The following is a 26774-nucleotide window of genomic DNA, read 5'->3' on the forward strand; positions in this document are numbered from 1 at the left end:
TTCTCAGTATAGCCTTAACAAGGTTCAAGAACAAGTCATTCGCTTCCCCACAATAAATGATGTCACCTACATTAGTGATAGTTTAAATTGCTGCAAAGGATCCACTCCTAACATTAAAATATTAACAGACACAAGATTAACTGGCCTAAAGATCACAATTTTATTCCCTGCATTTTTTAATGTGGACCAAAATTGGAAAAGCACTGTTTTAAAGGAGAGATTGTGGAAGGAATTGCTACACTTTTAAAAAGGGTGTGTGTGTGCGCACGTGCGTGTGGTATTTACATTGCTTTGTTCGGTGAGGGGCGTGGGGGAGAGCTGAATGTAGACAGTTTGGTGTAGGGTGTGGTGAGGTGAGGGTGGGCGTGGGGTGAGGTGAGGTGGGCGTGGGAGTGGATTGGGGTGAGGGTGAGGGTGGGCGTGGGGTGGGGAGAGGTGAGGGTGTGCGTGGGGTGGGGTGGGGTGGGGTGGGATGAGGGTGAGGGTGGGCGTGGGGTGGGGTGAGGTGAGGTGAGGTGAGGTGAGGTGAGGGTGGGCGTGGGGTGGTGACACGGAGATTTGCCTGGCAAAAAGAATCTGAAGTCTCAAATCCAGTCAGTCATTTTCTCCATCCAATCTCTGGAAGCTTTTGCTTGTTAGCAGTAACTAAGACTTTGTTGATCGTGTACCAATCGCCCTTTCCTTCCTGTGAAAGAACCTTGAGAAACAAGACTAAAGAATGGAAACTCCTGGCAAGCCATCTCAGCACACGTTATGGACTGGTGATATCAAACTGTGGTGTCCGTGCACGTGAGCATGCATGTGTCAACTGGTAGAAGGCTTTTAAAAAGTTCAAAGTTTTAACTAGTACAGCGATATGTTGATATTTCAATGCTGTTTACTTGTATTTAGAACTAATTTATTTATAATAAACAGTCATTCTTGTTTAACACAGGAACCGTGTTTCCAATGGACAAGTAAAGCAGGGACTGTGTGTGCTTTGATTAGAACTTCCGTGGTGTCCCTAGGAGTACTGGGGCTTGAGAATCAGTGCATCTTCATGTCCTTTAAGGAAATCTGCCATCCTTACCTGGTCTGGCTGACATAGGACTCCAGACGCATAGCAATGCTGTTTATTCCTAACTGGGCAATTAAGGATGAGTAACCAATGCTAGCCAATCAATGGGCTAGCCAGTGATGCTGACATCCCATGAAAGAATAAAAGAAATGTCATCAAGTGCAAAATTTAAAGGTTCCTATTTCTTCCTTTACACTCAAAACGCCTCAGTGCGTTACTGTGCACATTGTAGATGGACATTTGCTGCAGCCATGTGATGTAAGTAGTAAATGTTTAACATGGTGGATGGGTCACCAGGAAAGAAGATTGCTTTTACATGAATGGGGTTGAGCTTTCTTGAACATCGTTACAGGTACATTATAATCACCGAAGGGTAAGTGTATTCCACCAAACCTTTGTGTCTCATAGAAATTACTTGGGAGTCAACTGGGGAGACACTTTCTTCAAAATATCCAACCACCGACCTGCTCTTGCAGCCATTGTATTTATATAGTTGGTCCAGCTAAATGGCTCTCGATGATAAAGACAAAACATTGTGGATGCTGGAAATCTGAAACAAACTTAATGCAGGAGAAACTCAGTAAGTCTGGCAGCATCTATGCCAGACCTGCTGAGTGTTTCCAGTGCTCTCTGTGCTCATATCTTATCAATGATGAGTGTGCTGATAGTATGGTTTAAACAATAGGACAGCCCTGAATGTCAAGAGAAGTGGTCAGGCATTGTCTTGTTTGACAGTCATCGTCTAACACTTAAGTGGCAAATATCATGTGCGCCACACATCAACACAAAGTCTGAATATTGTCCACTGATTGCTTCCGAGAAGGTGCTGGACCCACCTTTAGGGACTCGTACAGCAACACCCAGCAGAAACCCTGACCAAATTTCCACTTCCCTAGCTCTGCTGAGGCCAACTCACTTGCAGTATGGTCATCCTGGATAGTTCAGCCTAAATAGGAGATCAACCCTCAATCCTTCCTGGAGAAACCCACTGAGCTGGTAAGGAGCCTTCAGAATACATATGTGAAGGATTATGGATATATCATGCACTTTCATCTCCCTTTATAAACATGTGTTACAATCTGATCCTTGCTTTAAATTTTTACAATGTAAACACTCCTTAAAACAACACAGAAAAATGTCTCTGAAGTGTCATTATCTCATTGGTGTCACATTCTGAGGCCGCAGTAGTTACTTTTTGTCCTATTTTTCTCCAATAGATTAAGTTTCCTTATATCTCAATGTTTTTCACATTTCTGGTATCAAATTTTCAAAAGGCTTTGTTCAAATGGAAAGCTGATTTGCAATCATAAGCAAAAGTATCCAAAAGAGGGAGTGTACAATTAAGCATTCTTCTTGTTAAGCATTAAAATCTGAGGTTTTGATTGCTGCATTAAGGTACTGTACCCTGGAAAAGACATACCAGCTGAAAATTCCCAATTAAGATTGCCCAGTAAAAACGGGATAAGAGAGCTGTAGTCAAATTATCATATGCAACTCATGTGGAAATAATTTCTTCAAAATCTACAAAACATGACTTTTCTCTTCACAGAATCTTAAGATGTGGTGCAGTTCTACCAAACAGCATTTGGAATAAGAATGAGCAGCAGCTGGAGTTTGCTATTTATTCACTCAGAATTTCAACAAAGGGTGAAGCCAGTAGGAAAAACAAAATCTTGGATAACTAAATACCATTTATTCTCAAGAGATAAACTTCAACATTTTTGAAATTCTAAGCATTTCTATTTATTTTTCCTTCTGATTTTACAGTATGCTTTGTGCCCTTTTTTTGGTGTCTCACAAGCCACAAATTCCTTAACCAAAGGATGGGCAATGCTTCCTCCCTCTGATGTACCAAATCAGCTTGTGAGCCAGTCAGAGTGTTCAAAGTAACTCTGGGATGAGCTGTCAGGCAATTTTCCTGGCAACTCAGCCTCTACTCACTATCTCTCCACCTCAAAGGTCAGTGTTTTATGTGAGAACATATACATATAAATGGAGGACATGTCTCGAGCTGTTCAGATGGGTACGGGAAATTTCATAGGAATATTCGAGTGCCTCTAGCTAACTAGCTTCCTGGTCAATACTCCTCCTTTAATTATCATCAGACCAAGTTGATTAACTATCTACTTAGCTGCTAGTTGTGAGATCATGTTCAATTCTGGTCTCCCTGTTATAGGAAGGATGCTGTGAAACTTGAAAGGGTTCAGAAAAGATTTACAAGGATGTTTCCATGGTTGGAAGGTTTGAGCTATAGGGAGAGGCTATTTTTCCTAGAGTATCAGAAGCTGAGGGGTGACCTTATAGAGGTTTATGAAATCGTGAGGGACACGGATAGGGTGACTAGCCAAGGATTTCTCCCCAGGGTAGAGGTGTCCAAAACCAGAGGGCATAGTTTTAGGGTGAGAGGAAAAAGATTTAAAAAGGGACCTAAGCGGCACCTTTTTCCACACAGAGGGTGGTGCCTGTACAGAATGAACTGCCTGAGGAAGTGGTGGAGGCTGGTACAATTACAATATTTAAAAGGCATCTGGATGGGTATTATGAATAGAAAAGGTTTAGAAGGATATGGGCCAAATGCGACAAAATGGGACTAGATTAATTTAGGATGTCTGATTGGCATGGATGAGTTGGACCGAAGAGTTGGTTTCCGTGCTGTACATCTCTATAACTCTATGATGTGCTCAAAATGAGTATCGCCTCTGCCAAGTCATATCTACCCAAGAATAATTTGTTGTCCGAAATGTTTCAAATACTTGCCAAGAGTGATGTAAATGGGTATTGTGGCAGTTACAACTCTAGCATTGGGACACACAGATTTATGTAAGACACTGACCCCAAGAATGAAATGTAGTCATGAAATTAAAACTATCTAGCAGACACTCCATGTCAGCTAAACACAGATGATTAAAAAATTCTGATCGATTCCTCATCACACTGACACTGACGATGCTGAAAGGATGTATCTCAACCTTGCATTTTATTTCTTCAGCCATTCTTTTGATTTATATCCGCACATCAGAGAGAGTTTGCATTCCAGTAGATGCCCATTTAGAAATGATTACAGTGGAAATCTCTGCAACACCGAGCAGACAAAGCTTACACTATTTGGTGCAGGGTTTTCAAATGATTAGCTGTGATTATGTTGTGTGTTGAGGAAGAAAAAAATCATTCATTAAAACAACATTAATTCATCACTTCATAGCCAACAAATAGTGTTGGAAACAGTCATTTAAGAGGACAAACTACACATAAAGATTCCATCGGCAGTGGATAAAATGGATTACCAATCAATTTGCTAATGGTGCCATTAGCTGAAGGAGGAAACAGCGATGTCACCCTGAAGTAATGATGTTTTTGTGAAACATAATGCAGATTTACATTATGTCAAAGGTGCTATACAAATTTAGTTTTGTTCTTGGAGTGCACCAAGGACAAATTTAGATGAGTGTGTTTTAATGCAATGAGTTAATAGAATTTGGTTATATGATTCTATAAAAATTGAGAGGAAAATGTGTGATTTCTTCAAAGGGAAAAGTATGATAGGACGGGGGAGGGGGATAAAAAGCACAAAAATGGGGTTGCAGTAAACATGACTGGCTTAACTTCATGGTCAAAATGACCTTTTTCTCCCAAGAGTTTCCTGATCCTGTGAACAAAAAAAGCTGTGCCAAAGGCTGAAAGTAAAAATAGATAAAAAGATGAATGAAAAAAGACTTGTATTTATTCAGCAATTTTCACAATCGCTGTGCGTCTCAAAGCTAATAAAGTGTTAGTGAGTGCAGTCAGTTGTTCCTACATAGAAATCAAGGTAGCCAGTTTGTGCACACCAAGCTCCCACAAACCTCAATGTGATAATATACAGATAATCTGTTTTTGTGATGTTGATTGAAGGATAAATATTGGGTTACCCCTCTACTTTTCTTCAAAATAGTGCTGTGGGATCTTTTACACCAGGTCTAATGTCTTATCTAAAAAACAACGGCACCTATCATACCCCACCCTCAGCAAACACTGGAGTTTGTGTCTTGATTTTAGTGTTCAAGCCTGAAGTGGGTCTTGGATTGATCCTAGTGACTCAGTGATGTGAGTCCTAGCAAGTGAGTATGAGCAGTGACAGTGAATATCTTGATCCTTACTTACAAAGGCATGGATTAATGAAGAGATTGGTTGCACAGATATGTAAAAGGCTAATCATGCCTGACAAATATCGTCAAATGTTTTGCAAAGAAAGCAGAATGCATTTACAAAGCCATTACAGTGGATGTTACCGATACGGATTTTTAAAAGGAATTTTCTACAGGACAACTTAAGACAATTGGATTAAGTGTGGATAGGATAAATAGACAAAGTCTTTTCCCTGGAGTGGGGGAGTCCAGAACTAGAGGGCATTGGTTTAGGGTGAGAGGGGAAAGATATAAAAGAGACCTAAGGGGCAACTTTTTCACTCAGAGGGTGGTATGTGTACAGAATGAGCTGCCAGAGGATGTGGTGGAAGCTAGTACAATTACAACATTCAAAAGGCATCTGGATGGGTATATGAATAGGAAGGGTTTGGAGGGATATGGGTCGGGTGGGACTTACGATGGCAGGTGGGACTAGATTAGGTTGGGATATCTGGTTGGCATAGATGAGTTGGATCGAAGGGTCTGTTTCCGTGCTGAACATCTCTATGACTCTACAAGTGGATGAATGTTTACAGAGCTAACACAGATGCAATGAAACAAATGACTATATTCATTGCAGTACATTTCTGGGGAAAGTAGTAAGGTTTGAGAGTGCTCCATGTCAGCAAAATCTTTTGACACAGTTTAAAATTACTTAATGTTATTCATTCTCTTAGGCTTTCAGGATTATTTTTCTCCTTTCTAAACTTCTGGTTTAATAATTCTGTCTGTAATTGATCCTGACAACATTCATTGCAATTCATCTGTAAGGATGAACTAGACAAGTTCAATTATGTCAAGTTTGAACATTCAGAAACATCTCAAAGTTTTAAGAGTACGAAAAATAAATTCATTCACCCAACTTCCAGGTAGCAAATGGCGCCAGACAGTTTAGTCAGATTTAATTAGCATGTTCGCATTGAAACACTTTGTAGTCAGGAAATGCAGCTGATGTGAGGCAGGATATCCATGCCTCCATCTCTGTATGTACTACATAAGCCTCTCTATATATAAATACACACCACAAAGGATCTACGTGCTGAGGAAAGAGATAGAGAACAGAAGACAAACAATTTTAACCTCAGTGGATAAACAGGAATTAAAGATACTACACTTAACAATACACATACAAGTATTAAACTAGATTCTGTGACAAAATTGAATTGTGTTAGTACTCCTTAGGTCCATACAAACAATAATTCAGGATCAAAAAAAATTATTGAATTTCTGAATATTGTGTGAACAAAGGAATGGCATCCTTAGGAGAACTGTCTATGATGACTTAAACAGACCTGAGGTACAAGAGGGCGAAAGGACCACAAATAAGATCATTGAAATAACCTGGGCTTAGTGAATCCATTGACATAAATTTACATTGATATAAATTCAGACTAATTTCACAATCAGAATTGATGATACAGTTTTAATGCCTTTATTGGGAATGTCTTTGAACATATTTACATCGGAGGTGGTATAGCATAAAGGCAACAGTCAGTCAGGAGTAAATGACGGTCTGAAGTGGTGAAAGGATCCAGCAACTGATGATGTCTAACATTGATGTTTAGTGTGAAATAAATATTTATGTTTTTGACATCAAGGTTAGCAAACATTGTGATGACTACTATAATAAACTACTTATACAATTATTTTTATATGTTGCAATATTCAAATGAATCTATCCAGCTATGTAACCTGAGCTGGATTTGAATACAGTATACATTATTCTGCTTTGCGGAAGGTGAAGAGAATGTGTGTGGTACGTATGTATTCCAGTGTTGAGTGTGTGTTGCTGGAAAGGCACAGCAGGTCAGGCAGCATCCGAGAAGCAGGAAAATCAATGTTTTGGGCCAGAGCCCTTCATCAGGACTGTCTCCACATATGTATTCCAGCAAGGTACAGTACCGTAATAATATTACTCTATATTCAACCTCTCAGTTTTGTTGTACTTATATAGAAAACACAAAAGCAGTGACAAACTTTAGGTCATAGTAGATGCAACACCTACCTATACAAGTGAATTGTGACATTAAGGCCACAAACAATCTCAGAAAAATCCAACACATGTATCTAGGATAGAGAAATTACTGCATGGATGAGTAAAGATCAGGTGCAAAAAATAAATGGACTTTGATTACTGACAATACGAAATAAGAATACATACTTTCCTGTGTATTATTCTAAGTTGAGTTTGTGCGTTCTGATTTTTAAGTTTTACAATTTTTAAATGGTGTGTTCTGAAAAGGCCACTTGAAAGGACTTTGATATTTGCTGTTTGTTAAATTCGATCACAGAACAGCAACATCCTTCTAAGTTTATATAACTTGGGCTTATATGGCAAAAACAACAGAACCTTGATTGTATCAGTAGCAATGCATGTCATCAGAAATATATTTGCAATGCCTTGGGATAAGGGTACAGCAGTGAAGAGTCAGTACATGGACATGTCTCTCTCTCTCCTTCCTGCAACTCAAACAAGTGACGTGGTCGCATTAGAGCGGGTACATTGTTGGTATGTTAGGTGGACTCAAATTACTTCTGCAAATTGAACATGAATGTGGTGGGGGAGCTCCAGTGGGGCACAGAGAAAGTGCCAAGACATATTGATGTAGAAGGAGAGGTCATTTTGGTGAGATCTAACCTGGAATACATCCTAAACGCAGTTTTACTGAGGCAGCCTTTTGAGTTAGGTTGGCTGAAAGATTCACCGAAAATCTAAAATGTTATGAAGAGCGTAAGGAACATCTAGGAGGAAAAAAAGTGATTCTTTATTAAACTGGTGCATGTAGGAGTGAATAAAAAGAGAGTTTAGCATAACCTGGAAGAACAGCATCTCATTTCTCATCATTTAGGGGCCTGAGCTCCTTCTCCCATGTCTTTGCCCCAGCCTTACTGATTCTCCCAGATTGATTTACTCATTCCCTTGTCTGTCCAATCACTGTTCTCCCTCTCTGGGCTCCATCACCACCTATCGTCTACCTCTTAAAACCCATTCTCTCTCCCCACCCACCGCCCCGCGCCAACCCCCAATCTCATTTTCAGCAAATATACCCACTTTTCCCTGAGTACAATCCAATCTGGAGGAGGGTAACAATGCCTGAAACATTAACTCTACTTTGTCTCCCACAGATGCTGCCAGTCCTGCTGAGTTTTTCCAATAATTTCTGTTTCATTTGTTTGTAAAAAGCTTAATTGATGAAGTGTTCTGATGTCCAGGGACAAGCTTGCTTTACTTAATCATAAATAAAATCCATAAAAAGATGCAGCATTTAATTGAGGAAATAAACTGTTTGGACAATGTTAACAGGACAAAAGTATTATATCCTAATAGGACAAATCAGTGGTATTATGAGTAATCAGACAAAGCAGTTGCAACAGTGACCTGCCTCTCTTCAGATGCTGACAGACCCACTGTGCATTTCAAACATGTTTTCTTTATTTCTAGGTTTTACTTGAAAGGGTTCAGAAAAGCTTTACAAGGTTGTTGCCAGGTTGGAGGATTTGAGCTATAGGAAGAAGCTGAACAGGCTGGGGTTGTTTTCCCTGGAGCATCGGAGGCTGAGGAGTGACCTTATAGATGTTTACAAAATTATGAGGGGCATGGATAGGGTAAATACGCAAAGTCTTTTCCCTGGGGTGGGGGAGTCCAGAACTAGAGGGCATAGGTTGAGGGTGAGAGGGGAAAAATATAAAAGAGACCTAAGGGGCAACATTTTCACGCAGAGGGTGGTACGTGTATGGAATGAGCTGCCAGAGGAAGTGATGGAGCTGGTACCATTGCAACATTTCAGAGGCATTTGGACGGGTATATGAATAGGAAGGGTTTGGAGGGATACGGGCTGGGTGCTGGCTGGTGGGACTAGATTGGGTTGGGATATCTTGTCGGCATGGACGGGTTGGATCAAAGGGTCTGTTTGCATGCTGTACATCTCTATGACTATAATTCTATAACTGACAGTCCCCTATTTAAAAAAAAGTCGTCACATCAGTGATCTAATACAGTTTGGAGATGGCCAATATTTAGTAAAGCAGATCATTTAGTGTTATTTAAGTAATGCACAATCTTGTGACATTTTACGTTCTTCCAAGCAGTGACATGAAGCATTTGAATTTTAGCTAATGGAAGATTCTAGCATTCAATTTTGTAACTTTGGAATCAGAGGAGCAAGAAACTGGTTGAAGACAGGAATCCTGTGCATGTGTGTCTTGAGGTAAACTTTGGATTTCCTAGTGTCATTCATTACCTACAAACTCAATACTCAAAAGCTAATGGCTTTGAAAAGAATCTAATCTTTAGTGAGTCCCTTGACTTACCAGTATTACAACATAGGACTTTGGATTATTATGAAGTGCTACCTGAATTTTCCTTTGCGAGGTTAATTTCTTAAATTGTTACATCTAGGAATAGAATGAAGCAGCTCTCAGTGGTGGTACAAAAACATGAAGCTCTCAGTCAATTATAATCTCAAGGGAAACAAATATCAAACAAATCCCCAAAATAACAAGTCGAGGCATCTTTCACTACCCTACCATAGAGGAGGATGGTTGGGGAAACAGGGTGAGTAGAAGCAAGTCTCCAACTCAATCCATGACTAGAAAAGATTGTGTAGACATGGAATGAAGAATGGAAAAAGACGCCTTGAATTCAATTTGTAACTACATTTCATAACCCACATAAGTGATCTCCCCAAACTTGACATTTTATTCCTCTTACCAATATTCTACTTCACATACGAAGGAAAAGGACAAAAACAAAAATTAGCTTTTCACCTGCACAAGTGAAAGTCACGATGAAAACCTCAACAGCCCGTGTGGCCGTCAATTTGTCACTTCTGTCAAAACACAAGCTCTATTAATTCTGTTTTCTGCACAATAGCAACAGCAGCTTTCCCCAGAGAGCTTGGATATGGAGCCAGCAGGTCACAAAAATGTGCTCTCGGTTGTTACAGTGGAATAAGGTGTCATGGAGTTTGCCAAAACTGTGCACCGATATTGTTGATATCATTGGCCATCTAAAAGCCTGTACAAAATTTATCTTTAAAACCCATTTCTAAACCAATACTGCAACATTAACAATGGCCTGGCACACTTCAGTTTGCATTACTGATCCGTTTTGGAGCAGATTAAGTTAACAAAGAGAACCCTAGTCTCTAATGATCCCAGCTCTGCAACTGATAATATTGTCGGAGCAGAATGCTAACAGCCCCATTGCAACTATATTGCTGCACTTGAAAAACAGGTTTCAAGTATTATTTCCTCAGAATAAACAAAGAACTGCAGATGTTAAAATTCTGAAAAAAAAAACAGAAATTGCTGGAGGAACTTGGCAGGTCTGGCAGCATCTCCGGAGAAAATTCTGTAAAAGAATCAATGGATTCAAAACATTAGCTCTGCTTTCTCTCCACAAATGCTGCCAGAAACTGAGTTTCTCCAGCAATTTCTTTTTGTATTAATATTTTCTTGTAAGCAGCTGTAGAGTACTGCCTGACAACTTTTCCAAAGATAATTAATAATTCAGTTAGTGCAATCCACATATCAATGAAGATTGCATACTACAGAAAACACAATAGATTTTCCGCTATGATATCACCTCAGCATTCAAATGACTGCTGTGAGCACTAAAGTGTTACCTGCTGAGATGACCACTGGAAATCGCTCCTGGAAATCCCGTAATTGAGGCTGAAATATTAAATCTAACATTTGAGATTCCCAAATCGTGAGGGATTTGCAGCAGCCAGCTAAATCACATTTCATTCAGAGTTGAATTTTCTTACCTTTAGAATCATCTCAGCACGAGTCATGCCTTTGACGACAATCTTTGTGTAACTCGCTGGGGCCTTGCGTATGACTTGAGAACCAATCGAAGGAAGATCAAGCAGAACTGTTTTCAGAGAATGAGTGTCAAGCAGAAGCTAGAAAATAATTAAACACCATTCGTTTAAATTTTTTATTCTTTATCATTTGCTGAAAATTTAAAAGTTTTTTCTTGATGTGTGGTATCACACATGAGCATTTGGGGAAGATGTGGCGGGGGGGAAAAGAGGTTATTGAGAATAACAGGAGTTAATCAGTGCTCTGTCATTGTGTACATCTCTAATTCAAATCTCTCTGTACGAAACTGTTATGGAAAGCAATTCTACAAATGTTTCACATTAGGATAATGCATAATCTGAAAGTTTTCACCCCCACAAATACATCGGGATTGTAGCCTCCTTCCTCAATAACCATGAGGACTCTCTAAAACAATGTGGCTATGTATTTTCTACATCATTCATCTACGTTACTCGACAGCAGATTGGCAAAACAAACAGTTTACGTTGTGAACTTGGATCAATTTAGCTGGGCTAAATCAATCAATGGGTCAATGAGAGCTCCTTTGGTCTATTAACAAGAAAGGCAATATTTCAGTTCTTTTGTACAGAAATCAAAGTCAAAGTAAGCCACAATATTTGAAATCGTAAAGGCAGTAGGGCATTTTCATATCTACACATTCAGAGCTTTGCAAAGATGATGATTAAAGGAAAATTTGGCAGGATTGATCACATGTCCCGTACAGAACGCATTGGAATGCCTTTCCATAGGTTACATAGCATTTACAAAACATGAGCAAGCCGTGTGGCTTTACTACTCTTTTTGGTACCCCACACAGGTTTTCTCCTATGCTACATTATTTCAACCATTCAACGCATCCTTCCATTTATACATAGAAACAGTAGCTATTCAGCCCATCCTATTGGCTTCACCAATGAGATCATGGTTTATCAATTAATCAAAAGTTGTAAATTTGCTCACTGAGCTGGTAGATTTGTTCTCAGATGTTTTGTCACCACACTAGGTAACATCATCAGTGAGCCTCCAGTGAAGCATTGGTGTTCTGCCCTGCTTGCTTTCTCTCTCAGTTTGTTGTGGTGGGCGATATCATTTCCAGTTCTGTTTCTGAAAGGTTGATAAGTGGGGCCCAAATCGATATGTTTGTTAATGGAGTTCCTGTTTGAATGCCAGGCCTCTCGGAATCCCCATGCGTGTCTTTGCTCAGCCTGTCCCAGGAATGGATGTATTGTCCCAGTTGAATTGGTGTCCCTCTTCAAACGTGCGTATGGATACCAGTGATAGTTGGTCATGTCTTTTTGTGGCTAGTTGGTGCTCATGCATCTTGGTGACTAGTTTTCTGTCTGTCTGTCCAATGTAATGCTTATTGCACTCCTTGCAGGGTATTTTGTATGGGATCCCCAACTCCACTTTCCTACCTTTTCCCCATAATCTTGGAGTCCCTTACTGGTTCCTCCTTCATATAGTTGGCTAGGCTCCCAATTAGGCAACCGTGTTATTGGTCTCAACCATTCCTTGAAGCAGCAAATTCCACATTCTAACCAGTTACTGGAATGCAGATGGTATTTATCCAGAATTCCGCATTGTATTTACTGGAGACTCTCTCATGCTTAGCTCCAGCTCTGCATTTCTCTTTAGAGGAAAAATCTTTACAAAAGAGTTTGATCGGGTAGACTAGTGATTTTAAAGAGCTCTATTCACTTTGAATATAAAGAAATGGATAGGATAGTGAGGAAGGAGTTTGGTATGCATGCCTTCATTAGTTAGTGCATTGAGTATTGGAGTTGGGAGGTCATGTTACGGCTGTACATGATATTGGTTAGGATACTGTTGGAGTCCTGTGTGCAATTCTGGTCTCTGTTCTAGAGGAAGGATGTTGTGAAACTTGAAAGGGTTCAGAAAAGAGTTACAAGGATGTTGCCAGGGTTCGAGGGTTTGAGCTATAGGAAGAGGCTATGAATACGCAAAAGTTATTTTCCCCAGAGTGTTGGAGGCTGAGGGGTGACCTTATAGAGGTTTATAAGATGAGGGGCATGAATAAGGTAATTAGACAAGGTCTTTTCCCAGGGTGGGGGTTCCAAAGCTAGAGAGCGTAGGTTTAAGGTGAGAGGGAAAAGATTTAAAAGGGACCTAAAAGGCAACTTTTTCACACAGTGTGGTACGTATATGGAATGAACTGCCAGAGGGAGTGGCGGAGGCTGATACAATTACAACATTTAAAAGGCATCTGGATGGATATATGAATGAGAAAGGTTGAAGGGGATACGGGCCAAATACTGGCAAACTGGACTAGATTACTTTAGGATATCTGGTCGACATAGACAAGATGGAGAGAAGGGTCTGTTTCCATGCTGCACATGTCTATGCCTCAATGACTCTACTATCTAGAAGGTTCTAATACCAGGTGTTGAAAATTACTCTACCATACTTTCCTCCCAACATTTCACCCACGGTAATGGTAAATGTGCAATGTTAAAGAGAAAATCCTATGCTAAGTACTCAGCGGTGTGTTTTTTTAAAATTGTGACATCAAGTAACACTAATTGAACAAGAAGATTGAAGAATTTAACTGATTTGTGTAGGGAGGGTGCAAGTAGGACCACTTAAGGAACTCCTGGATGACTGTTGCTGTTAAATATTCATAATGGATGAAAAAGTATCCGCATGTCTCAAATATCAATGTTATTCCCACAATGAGTATTATTTCACAATGAAGCTTGTACAGACTGTAGAAACATATAGAATGGGAAAGGGCCATTTGCCCCATCAAATGTGCATTAATCATAGAGAAAAACAGTGCAGGGTCTATAATTGGTTTTATTCATGGCAACCTATTTCTAAAGGGAGATAATGTTCTCCAAAGATTCTTCTGGTCCATTATGATTTGTCAGACTCCTCCCTATTATTTAAAATGATAGCAGGAAACTCAAGAGTATTAAATCAAACTGTACAAAAAATTCAAATCACACCAGATTCATCCCAAAAGTAAGTACCAAACAATTGACCACATTTGAACAAGCTTGTGTATACTTATCCTTATAACTTTCCAAGCATTCTTTAACAATGATTCAAATGTTTAATGTAATTTTTTAAAATCAAGTTTCAGTCTCATTTAAAATTTTAAAATTTCTAGATCTTCTAATCCTGCAGATTCATACCAAGAAAAGTTAACCTGGTTAAAATATTGGAGGCATGAATAAGGCAGTAAAGTCTAGATCATGGTTTTAAAAAGTCATTCACAGAACGTGTGCATTGTTTGTGAGGCCAGCATTTATTTCCCAACCCTAAATGCCTCGAGAATATGGTGGCAAGCTGCCTCTGGGTGTATTTTACACAGTGTTGTTCAGAAGGCACATCTGGGGAAGAATGGCAACGTTGCTTTAAGTCATGGTGTAGGTGCGAATGGGATCTTGGTGGTGGTCCCATGCATATGCTGTTGTTGTCCTTCTACAACTCATGGGTTTGAAAGGTGCTGTCGAAAGAATCACAATTTCTTTTTCTCTAATAAACAGTGCAGGTTTCTGAATTTCTTTGCATAACTAAAAACAAGGTCCCAGAATCAAACTTTACTGAAGTTTTCAATGCATCAAGATCCCACTTTTGTTGTGTCTGGTGGTCAAAAAAGGCACTATTGTCAAAACCTCCACAGTACTTTATATCATAATTTACCAATGAGTTACATAGGTTTAAAATAATCTGCTACAATAATACTTCAGTTCTACAGACCCCAAAGAACTCCCCAAATCTGATGACATATGAATCGAGTTTCATGTGAGTTGCATCTGCAATAGTCTGTTCCATCAATGGAGGGAGCTGTTGTGTCCACATGTCATCACAAACTAAACCTCTAATTTAGTGTTTAAAGTGGTAGAACATTGTTCATTTGGACATTGTAGTCTACCCTCCAATAGCTTAACCTGGCAACATAAAGCCATGTTTATGTTTACATATGATTCATTTGGACAGCTAGATTCTTGGCTCTGACCATTTGATTGCATAAGGATAGGTTCAAATGGCTAAATTTCTCACAGATTAACTTGAGTTCACTTATTAAAAATGGTACATCGTGTGGCATTATCAAACAAGTCAATCCTGAATTCTGTTATTGCATAACATCTCATCATTCTTTCCAGAAACTCTGCAGGGAAGCCAATATTTTAATATGTTGTAAACATAAGTGTCTCGACAAAACATTAGATGGTAATCTCCCTTAATCCTAAAGTGACCTTCACTGTCAGAACATGGTGTAGGTCAGTGGTAAACAACATTTAAGCAGTGTCCTGGGAAAGCAAACCCAGTTAGACTGGGAGTGGCAGACTGCATTTAAGTTGTTTTTAAAAGAAGGTTTACACACAAGCGACACAGTCTTCAGCATCCACCCAGAGCAGTAAATTAAGCATGACCGGGAGAAGAAAGGGTTTGGGGAGGGGAGAGAAGGAGGGGGAGTTAAGAGCAAAATTCACAGACTTGTGTGAACACCAAATGGAATGCTGGTAAGCAGACAGTTCAGTCTATGGAGACTGGTCATGAGGATGAAAAATTGTGGAGCTGGTGCATTCCTGTTCAGGTCAACTGGTGTTAGCTGGCCAAGAAGTTGACGCCAAATAAATGTGACACCAACAGATAGTTTGCCTGCCAGACAATATTTGCCTCAGGCTGATAAGTGTACTTGACATTTCACAGGTTCGGTATAGAAAACTCTTTCTCTGGCTAGGATGTTCTACACTGGAGTAAATGCATTAAGCATGTCTATCCTGTGGTAATTGATAGTAATCTTTTGTAAACAATTTGCTGAGACATACCTGAAGTTCCAGTATATCATTGGAGTGCACATACCAGTTAAATGTACATTTTTTTCATAGAACTAATTTTTTGGCATCAAGTCAATGTAAAGTAGTTTGATTAAATGCAAGCTAGTTGAAAGTGCATCTCATTTAAAGGACTTTGATCTTCTTCACAGGTGTAAAACAAGTCTCTGTATTTTAGGATGTGAACTGATCAGTTAAATCATTACAGTGCTGATTTGGAGTATCAATAAGCCTGAATGGCACGAAGTACTGAGATCAACAGTATTGCTTTTGAGGCTGTTCCTCAAGTGAATGCTGAAACTGCTGTCTTAGACCTCAGTCACACGTGCACACATCCAACAAGTGCTCCGGGGGTAAAATTCAATAGCACTAGCCCTAACCGTGGAAAAGGAGTGCAGTGGTCCCAGTGCAGCATATACCTTACCTGATTTGTACTTACTTTTCTTCCATATTGAACACTAGCCCTGTTGAAGCCAGGTGATCTGTTTCACATGACTAACACCACTTCAACGTTTCTGATGTTTGCAGCATTGCAGTTTTGTATATGACTGAAAATTACCATAATTACACATTGCAGCCAATACTGACTACATGGCGCAGCAGGGGATCAAACATTGATAGAAGTGCATAGCAGTTAAAGCTAGCCTTTACCACTCAAAGCTAGCTTGCACCTTTTAAAGGGCTTCATGCCTTGTGGCTGAAGCAGGTACCCAACAACTGATTCAGACCTTGAAGATAAAAGAATGGCATAGCATGGCAGAAAGTAAGCTCCATGGTATTCCAACACTTCTGGAGGACTTGGTTGAGAAAATGCAGAGGATGAGACATGGTCTTAATCCACAGGGGGCCACATGATCTCCAGGCACTTTCTTAGAAGGCAGTGACACTAGACAGTCGTAGCAGCCACTGTTAGGAGTCCAGCACCAAGGACCTGAATGTATTGCTGGAAAAGGTTCAATGACATCACATGAGTGGTTAAGGTCAGTGAAAGTACTTTCAAATTCCATGTTCCACTAATTGCACAATAACACCCAACAATGCTCAGTTACCACACTCATCTATCAACAATCACTAAATCATAGCTCATACAACATTCAAGGCTTCACCTCATTCTCACATGCCTTACACTGCCACAAGTCTCACATCCATATTACACAGCTTAAAGACAGCATGACAGCCACATCACTGAAGCAGGTCATACCAGCTCACTGATATGCTTCATCCTCTTTTGCAGGGCAAGGTGACACACAACTGAGGACAGCAGATGCTAACCAGAAGTGGACACATATGCTTACATTTCATTAGCCTTACAGTAGAGGTGGTGCTCGCCACTACTGGAATAGTTGAGGCCAATGGCAGTGAGGGAACACCAGAGTATTGGACTGACTGACTCTTTTTAACTTTATTCCCGCAAGTGGTTTTACACTGCAATAACTTTATACCTTACCTGATTTGTACTTACTTTTCTTCCATATTGAACACTAGCCCTGTTGAAGCCAGGTGATCTGTTTCACATGACTAACACCACTTCATTATACTGTTGTCTTTAACTGTACTGTTATAATGAAGACTTCCATCAGGACTGACAGAATTTGAAGGCTATCCTAAATGTGTTCATGAGAGACTTCCCTTATCTCAGAATCTTATCAAAATCACTGCTCTATGATGCGTGGCCTTGCCTTATTGTTCATTCTGCTTCTCCAAAGGAGTCCCATTTGATTACAACTGCGCCTCTTCCATAAGGCTTGGCTGGCCTGTTGTGCTCATTACCTGAGAAGTCTCTATAGCTGCACCCCAATCCCACTCCACTCATCGTAAAGTCTCTTGACTGTGCTTTTTCTCCCAACAGTAAGAGGTGTGTGTCTGTGTGTCTGGAAGGGGAGCATATATTGAGCCTTTGCAAACAGAGATTGGCAGCTTGGGAAAATAGGAGCCTGTCTATTAACGTAAGATTGCAGCTGTTATGCAGTAACTAAAAAAGCACACATTTCACATTCTACTACAACAAAGTCAATGTCACAAGTATCTTACTCCAAATTGTAGGCTTTCTATGCAGTTGGCTGAAACACTGCTATATTTTATAAAAGACAAGGAAAGAATGTATTTTCCTTTTTCAGGGCATTAAAATAGTCCAACCTTAATAAAACATTACTCAGTCTGGAAGCCACACATTATTAAGCTGATGAGCTCATTTCTAAAGTCATACTGCATACTATTTCCTTACAGTAGAGGTGGTGCTCACCACTACTGGAATAGTTGAGGCCAATGGCAGTGAGGGAACACCAGAGTATTGGATTGACTGACTCTTTTTAACTTTATTCCCACAAGTGGTTTTGTTTATATAGTGCCGTCCACAACCTCAATACAATCAAAGTATTTTGGGAAGTCGTGTATTTTTGCAGTGTACACACAATTGGTATGTGGGAAATACAGCAACATCTGAACAAGGCCAGTGCTCAGAAGAAGCAATGAAATAACAACTAGATAGTCTGCTTATTGGTGTTAGCTGAAGAGTTAATGTCTATCAATAACCAACTCCTCTGCTCTTCGGCATCTTTTACATCAGTCTGAGGGGCAAATGGACTGTCAGTTTAGTTTCTCAACAGAATCTCTAATTTTAATCTCAACAGCACTTCCAATAGTGCAGTATATCCTCAGAACTGCATGAGGAATGTCAACCTAGATTTGGTACTTAAGTTTCTACACTAGGACCTGAACCACAACCGTCTGACTCAGAAGAAAGAGCACTACCAACTGAGCCAATACAAGCAGTAGCTCAAAAAAAAAGGCTAGATTTTGACTTTTGTAATGGCGATAATCGTGAAGCAACAGATTTGTTGCCCAATCGGACACACTTACCAAACCTTCTTTCTGCTGAAACAACATTAAGGAGCTGCATAACTGTTGACTGAACTGCAATGATGCTCTTCTGTTCGTATGTCTTTAATACTGTAGACCTTTCTCTACAATATAAAACCCTTGATTTTCCATCTAGAGTTGCAAAGAGGAGTCATATTGCAACAATAACTCTGTTTCCCTCTCCACAGAAGCTGCCCAAACTTCTGGATTTCTTAAACACATTTGGTTTTTATTACTAGAAATAGTTTTGTTTCAATTTATATAAATAATTTGGACATACACACAAAAGGAACGATATGGGAATTTACTGAGATACCAGATTAGAGACTGGGGCACTCTGAGGAATAATGCATGTGGTTGAGAAAAAACCTTTATATAAGCACAAAGCTTAGAAATGACAAACTGCAGGTTTGTACAATTAAATCAAAATAGGAAATTCTAAGAAAAATAGCAGACAGAAGCACACCCTAAATTCTAAAGCCATGGAAGCAGATATACCCACCATTCAAGATGGAAGTGCAGGTTGACAAACGTACTTTAAAAATACAAATGTAAATCTGTCAGTCATGATGGATTCAAGAAAACATAATCCTCAACCATGACCTCACCTCTCTTCCCCCACCCCACCAATCACCAAACTATCATCTCCCAGATCACATACAACCTCATCACCTCAGGAGATCTCCCATCCACAGCTTCCAACCTCATAGTTCAGGAATCCTGCACCGCCCGATTCTACCTCCTTCCCAAGATCCACAAGCCTAACTACCCCGGCCGACCCATCGTCTCAGCTTGCTCCTGCCCCACCGAACACATCGCTACCTACCTCGATACTACCCTATCCCCCGAGTCCAGGAACTTCCCACATACATTCGGGACACCATCCACACCCCCCACCTCCTCCAAGACTTCTGTTTCCCTGGCCTCCATCTGCCATGACCAGGGCCTCCAAGCCCTCAGTTTCTTCCTCTCCTGATGTCCCTATCAGTACCCTTCCACTGACACACTCATTCTTTTGGCTGAACTGGTCTTGACCCTCAACAATTTCTCTTTCGAATCCTCCCAATACTCCAGACAAAAAAAGGGGTAGCCATGGGCACCCGCATGGGCCCCAGCTAGGCCAGTCTCTTTGTCGGCTATGTAGAACAGTCCATTATCCATGGTTAAACCAGCATCACTCCCCATCTTTTCCTCGGCAAGACTGATGACAGCATTGGCTCCACCTTGTGCTCCCAGGAGGTTGAGCATTTCATAAATTTCACCAAAACATTCCAACTCAACCTTAAATTCACCTGGACCATCTCTGACACCTCCCTCCCCTTCCTGGACCTCTCCCATATTCATCAATGACAACCGACTCAACACCAACTTTTTTTTTTAAAAAACAAACCCACTGACTCCCACAGCTACCTGAATTACGTCACCTCCCACCCTATCGCATGCAAAAGTGCTATCTTATATTCCCAATTCTGCCACGTCAGTCACATCTGCTCCCAGGAGGACCAGTTCCATCACAGAACACACCAGATGACCTCCTCTTTTAAAGACTGTAATTCCCCCTCCCCGTGTTTGATGATGCCCTCCAATGCATCTCATCAACGTCTTGCACCTCTGCCCTCAAACCCCACCCCTACAACCGTAACAAGGATAGAACACCCCCGGTCCTCACCTTCTACCCCACCAACCTCTGCATAAACCGCAGCATCCATTGAAGTTTCCACCACCTACAATCGGACCCCACCATCAGGGATATATTTCTCTCCCCACCCCATCTGCTTTTCGCAAAGATCGTTCCCTACGTGACTACCTGATCAGGTCCATGCCCCCAAAAGCCCACCATACCCTCTTGGCACCTTCTCCTGGCATCGCAGGAATTACAAAACCTGCATCCACACCTCCTCCCTCACCACCATCCAAGGCCACAAAAGGAGCCTTACACATCCAATGTTTCACCTGCACATCCACCAATGTCATATATTGCGTCTGTTGCTCCTGATGCAGTTTCCTTTACGTTGGGGACACTGGATACCTTCTCGCAGAGTACTTCACGGAACATCTCCGGGACACCCGCACCAATCAACCCCACAGTCCCATGGCCGAACATTTCAACTCTACCCTCCCCTCCCCCAACTCTGCCAAGGACATGCAGCTCCTGGGCCTCCTCCACCGTCACTTGCTCACAACCCGACGCCTGGAGGAAGAATGCCTCATCTTCCGCCTCAGAATCCTTCAACCCTAGGGTATCAATGTGGACTTCACAAGTTTCCACACTTCCCCCTCCACCCCCCCACCTTACCCCGGTTCCAAACTTCCAGCTCAGCACCGTCCTCATGACCTGTCCCACCTGTCAATCTTCCCGCTCCACTCTCCTCTTCGACCTATCACCTTTACCCCTTCCTCCATTCACCTACTGCACTCTCAACTATCTTCCCCCCAGCCCCACCCCCTCCCATTTATCTCTCTACCCCAAAGCTTCCAGCCTTATTCCTGATGAAGGGCTCCTGCCCGAAACATCGATTTTCCTGCTCCTCTGATGCTGCCTGACCTGCTGTGCTTTTCCAGCACCACTCTAATCTTGTTAATAAAACATAAGGCTACAGTAAGAATACTGCATGGATTACATTATAGGAAGGATACTGGTCCCATGAAAATGGTGCAAAGATTCACTGAAGTAATACAATATTACTGTTATGATAAACTTTTTGAAACCTTGAGATTCTTAGTGACTTGACAGGGTAGATGCAGAAGGGGCATTGTGACAGAGTCTTGTACCACTGGGCATAATCTCAGAGTAAGAGAGGGCGACCATTTAAGGCAGTGATGACGAGGAATTTAGTGTCTCAGAGGGCAGTGAATCTGTGGAATTCTTTACCACACAGAGGGCTACAGAGGCTGGGTAATTACGTATACTTCGGATGAGATGGACAGATTTTTACTCAATAAGGGAATCAAAGATTACCTGGATAAAGCAGGAGTGGAGTTGAGAATGATCAGATCAATCTTGATTTCATTGAACAGTAGGGCTATGTTGTATGGTCTTGTAAAATATGGGTGTTTCAGTTGGAGTGGAGAAGATCAAGGATTTTAGAGTCTTAGAGATGCACAGCATGGAAACAGACCCTTCGATCCAACCGTCCATATATCCCAACGCAACCTAGTCCCACCTGCCAGCACCTAGCCCATATCCCTCCAAACCCTTCCTATTCATATACCCATCCAAATGCAGCTTCCTCGGGCAGCTCAATCCATGCACGTACCACCCTCTGTGAAAAGGTTGCCCCGGAGGTCTCTTTTATATCTTTCCCATCTCACCTTAAACCTATGCCCTCTAGTTCTGGACTCCCTCACCCCAGGGAAAAGACTTTGCCTATTTATCCTATCCACGCCCCTCAATTTCATAAACATCTATATGGTCACCCCTCAGCCTCCGACGCTCCAGGGAAAACAGCCCCAGCCTGTTCAGCCTCTCCCTACTGCTCAAATTCTCCAACCCTGGCAACATCCTTGTAAATCTTTTCTGAACCCTTTCAAGTCTCACAACAGCTTTCCGATAGGAAGGAGATCAGAAATGCATGCAATATTCCAACAGTGGCCGAACCAATGTCCTGTACAGCAGCAACATGACCTCCCAACTCCTGTACTCAATACTCTGCCCAATAAAGCAAAGCATACCAAATGCCTTCTTCACTATCCTATCTACCTACCACTCCACTTTCAAGGAGCTATGAACCTGCACTCCAAGGTCTCTTTGTTCAGCAACACTCCCTAGGACCTTTCCATTAAGTGCATAAGTCCTGCTAAGAGTTGCTTTCCCAAAATGCAGCACCTCACATTTATCTGAATTAAACTCCATCTGCCACTTCTCAGCACATTGGCCCATCCGGCCAAGATTCTGTTGTAATCTGAGGTAACCCTCTTCGCTGTCCACTACACCTCCAATTTTGGTGTCATCTGCAAACTTACTAACTGTACCTCTTATGCTCGCATCCAAATCATTTATGTAAATGACAAAAAGTAGAGGACCCAGCACCGATCCTTGTGACACTCCAATGGTCACAGGCCTCCAGTCTGAAAAACAACCCTCCACCACCACCCTCTGACTTCTACCTTTGAGATACAGAAGTTTGCAAAATTAGAATCTTAGAGTCAGAGGTTTTAACAGCACGCAAAGAGACCCTTTGGGCCATTGTACCTGCACCAATCGTCAAATATTTATTTATACTAACTCCAGTGTGCCATTAATTAAGAGTTTTTACAGGAGTAACAATAGATTCAAACACTAGCTAGTGATTTAGTAACAAGGAGGAATAAGCACAAGGTCACAAAAAAAATGACGTTAATGCTAATATTTTCCATACAAAGAGGTTACTGGAGCAGGGAGAGCTCACAACATATAAAAGCAAGATATTGTAGATGGAAAAAAAAATCCTGGAAACACCACTCAGCAGGTGTGGCAGCATGCATGGACAAAATAGCAGAGTTAGTATTTCAGAACCAGTGACTTTGCATCAGAAAACAGACCTCAAGTTGAACACTATTTCTCACTCCACTGATTATGTCAGAGCCACCAAGTATTCCAGAGTTTGTGTTATTATTTGAGTATATATTTTGGAAGGCAGGTCCACTAAATAATTTAAAAACGATATGGATTAGTATTTGGGTAAGAACAAATGGCTGTAGCGAAATCACAGTGAAATGGATCGGGAAAAGACCTCTCCTTTTGGAATGTAGCTCATGAAATCGCTCTGTTACATATTTCAATTAGAATATTTTCAAGGTTATTGTTTCACAAACACTTAAATATCTGCCAAGTAATCTACCCATAGAATCTGGCAAACGTTAACTTATTGCTATGTTTGCATGCTTACAGGGTACGCATTCACCTTGTAATTCTGTACATCGTCTGCTAAAAATTACCTAAAGGAAGCAGGTTTGAGATCAAAGTTGGAGAATGGTAGAAACAGGTTGTGGGAAACTAGCCTTAAATCTTTGAACCATAGAGTGATTGATAGTTTTATTTAATTGTTAAAGATTTCTTTTCATGTTCTTTGTCTCAGGGGTTAGAATGGAAGGGGGCATGGTTAATTACCTAGGCAGAGATATTAACTTGGTAGCTTTATGCCAATTCAGCCATTCTTCCTGTTTTTCTGTAAAGATGAGCACCAAAGACTCTGGGGAGGATTCAGTCTTCAATAAAAACTTGCAACTGGATCTAAGGGACACCTTTTTCATGCAGAGGATAGTGCACATATGGAAGGAGGTGCCACAGGAATTGGTGGAGGCTGGTACAATTATAATATTTGGACATAGGTTTGCTTGCTGAGCTGGGAGGTTCATTTCCAGATGTTTCATCGCCCTACTAGGTAACATCTTCAGTGGGCCTCAGGCGAAGCAGTGTACATGATTCCTGCTTTCTTTTTATATATTTGGGCTTCTTTGGGTTGGTGATGTCATTTCCTGTTCTTTTTCTCAGGGGGTGGTAAATGGGATCCAAGTCACTGTGCTTGTTGAGAGAGTTCCATTTGGAATGCCATGCTTTCTAGGAATTTTTGTGTCTCTCTCTCTGTTTGGCTTGTACTAGGATGGATGTGTTGTCCCAGTCTAGATTAATTTAGGGCATCTAGTCAGCATGGACGAGTTGGACTGAAGAGTCTGTATCTGCGCTGATCTAAAGATCACCATTATTTGGATTGCATTAATGAAGAATTATGTCTTATTCTTTTTGTGTGGAGAATTCTAGGTTGATGACCTCCCAAACTTACTGACAGCTCTTTCAAATCTAAAGCTCAGACAAGATTAATTTTATCCCAAAGTTAAGATTTTTAAAAAATGGGATGTGGGCATCACTGGCTGGCCCAGTATTTATTGCCCATCTCCAGTTGTCCTCAAAGTGATGATGGGGAGCTGCCTTCTTGAACTCCTGCGGTGTCAGACAGTGCTGTTCGGGAGGGAGTTCCAATATTTTGACCCATTGACACTGAAGAAATGGCTATAAATTTCCAAAACAAGATAGGGAGTGATTTGAAGTGGAATGTGCAGGTGGTGGATATTCCCACGTATCTCCTGTCTTTATCCTTCTAGATGGTAGTGGTCATCAGGTTTGGGAAGTGCTGTCCAGGGAATCATGCAGAATTTCTGAATTGCGTCTTGTAGATGATATACACTGCTACTTCAGAGTATCGATGGTGTAGGCTGTGAATATCTGTGGGTGTGTTTCCAATAAAGCTGGCTGTTTTGTCCTGGATAGTGTCAAGCTTTTCAAATGTTCTTGGAATTACACTCATCCAGGCCAGCGGGGAGTATTTTTTCACACTCCTGAATTGTATTGTGCAGACAGTGGGCTGATTTTGAGGGATATAAGAAACAAGTTACTCATTGTAGGATTTCTAGTCTCTGACCTACTTTTGTCCAGAGCTAGTCCTGTTCAGTTTCTGGTCAATAGTTACCCTCAGGAAGTTGATAATGGGGGATTTAGCAAAAGTAATGCTTGAATGTCAAGGGGAGATGGTTGGATTCTCTCTTGTTGGAGATGGTCATTGCGTGGCACTGCTATGGCATGAACATTACTTGCCATTTGTCAGGTCAACCCTGGACATTGGTTGGATCTTGCTGCATTTGGACATAGACTGCTTCAGTGTCTGAGGATTCAAGATTGAACATTATTCCACAAGTAGACATAACTCCAATATTTTTTATATGAAGACAGACTGCAGCAGCACATCAGAAAGTACAAGATAATTCCTTCACATGTTTGGTGCTTTCTTTTAGGCATTTATTTAAAATCTCAGCCAGAAAATTAAACAGTTTATATGTTTTACCAAAGGCTATTGGAAACACATGATACATGCCATTCAATGCTTTTCTTCCTCAGGTAAATACCAGTTCCACCACTAGTACCTTATCCAAGTGACCATCCTACTGACCGACCTAGATGACTGGGTATTTTACAGGGTTAGTTATTGATATTATTCAGGAATGGGCCCCAAATGGATTTTCACATCCTCAGACATGAGTGCAGAGAACAACTGTAGCTCTGATGGTCGATAGTTAAAAACTCTGTTTCAGCAAGACATTTGATAGGGTTCCCCATGGGTAGGCTCATTCATAAAGTCAGGAAGTAGGGGATACAGGGGGATTTGACTATCTGGATTCAGAATTGGCTGGCTGACAGAAGGCAGAGAGTGGTTGTAGATGGAAACTATTCTGCCTGGAGGACAGTGTTGAGTGGGGTCCTGCAGGGCTCTGTTCTTGGGCCTCTGCTCTTTATAGTTTTTAATAAATGACTTGGATGAGGAAGTTGAGGGGTGGGTTAGTAAATTTGCAGAGGACACAAAGGTTGCAGATCGAAGAAGGGCTTATGCCCGAAACGTCGATTCTCCTGTTCCCTGGATGCTGCCTGACCTGCTGCGCTTTTCCAGCAACACATTTCCAGCTCTGATCTCCAGCATCTGCAGACCTCACTTTCTCCTCCTTGCAGATCGAGGGCTACTGCAGGCTGCAGCGCAACATAGACAGGATGCAGAGCTGGGCTGAAAAATGGCAGATGGAGTTCAACCTGGATAAATGCGAAGTAACGCATTTTGGAAGGTTGAACTCAAATGCTGAATATAGGATTAAAGACAGGATTCTTGGCAGTGTGGAGGAACAGAGGGATCTGGGTGTGCAAGTACATAGATCCCTCAAAGTTGCCACCCAAGTAGATAGGGTTGTTAAGCAAGCATATGGTGTTTTGGCTTTCATTAACAGGGGGATCGGGTTTAAGAGCCACGAGGTTTTGTTGCAGCTCTACAAGTCCCTGGTGAGACTACACTTGGAATATTGTGTCCGGTTCTGGTTGCCTTATTATAGGAGAGGGTGCAAAGAAGGTTTACCAGGATGCTGCCTGGACTGGAGGGCTTGCCTTAAGGTTGAATAAGCTCAGACGTTTCTCTCTGGAGAGGAGGAAGAGAGGAGACCTGATCGAGGTGTACAAAATAATGAGAGGAATAGATAGAGTCAATAGCCAGAGACTTTTCCCCAGGGCAGGATCGATTGGTCAGAGAAGTCATAGTTTGAAGATAT

General features: G+C 41.2%; 1 protein-coding gene across 1 annotated transcript in view; it reads right to left on the reverse strand.

Annotated features, from left to right (window-relative positions):
* Positions 1-26774, reverse strand: part of vps53 (VPS53 subunit of GARP complex) — a 235043-nt gene that overhangs the window by 13287 nt on the left and 194982 nt on the right. Inside the window, exon 20 of the mRNA XM_043718341.2 lies at positions 10992-11129. Coding sequence (XP_043574276.2) covers positions 10992-11129 — 138 coding nt within the window. The remainder of the gene's footprint in view (positions 1-10991; positions 11130-26774) is intronic.

Source organism: Chiloscyllium plagiosum, unplaced genomic scaffold, assembly GCF_037043375.1.
Source record: "Chiloscyllium plagiosum isolate Xiang-an unplaced genomic scaffold, Cpla_swu_hap1 HiC_scaffold_31, whole genome shotgun sequence".
NCBI lineage: Eukaryota > Metazoa > Chordata > Chondrichthyes > Orectolobiformes > Hemiscylliidae > Chiloscyllium > Chiloscyllium plagiosum.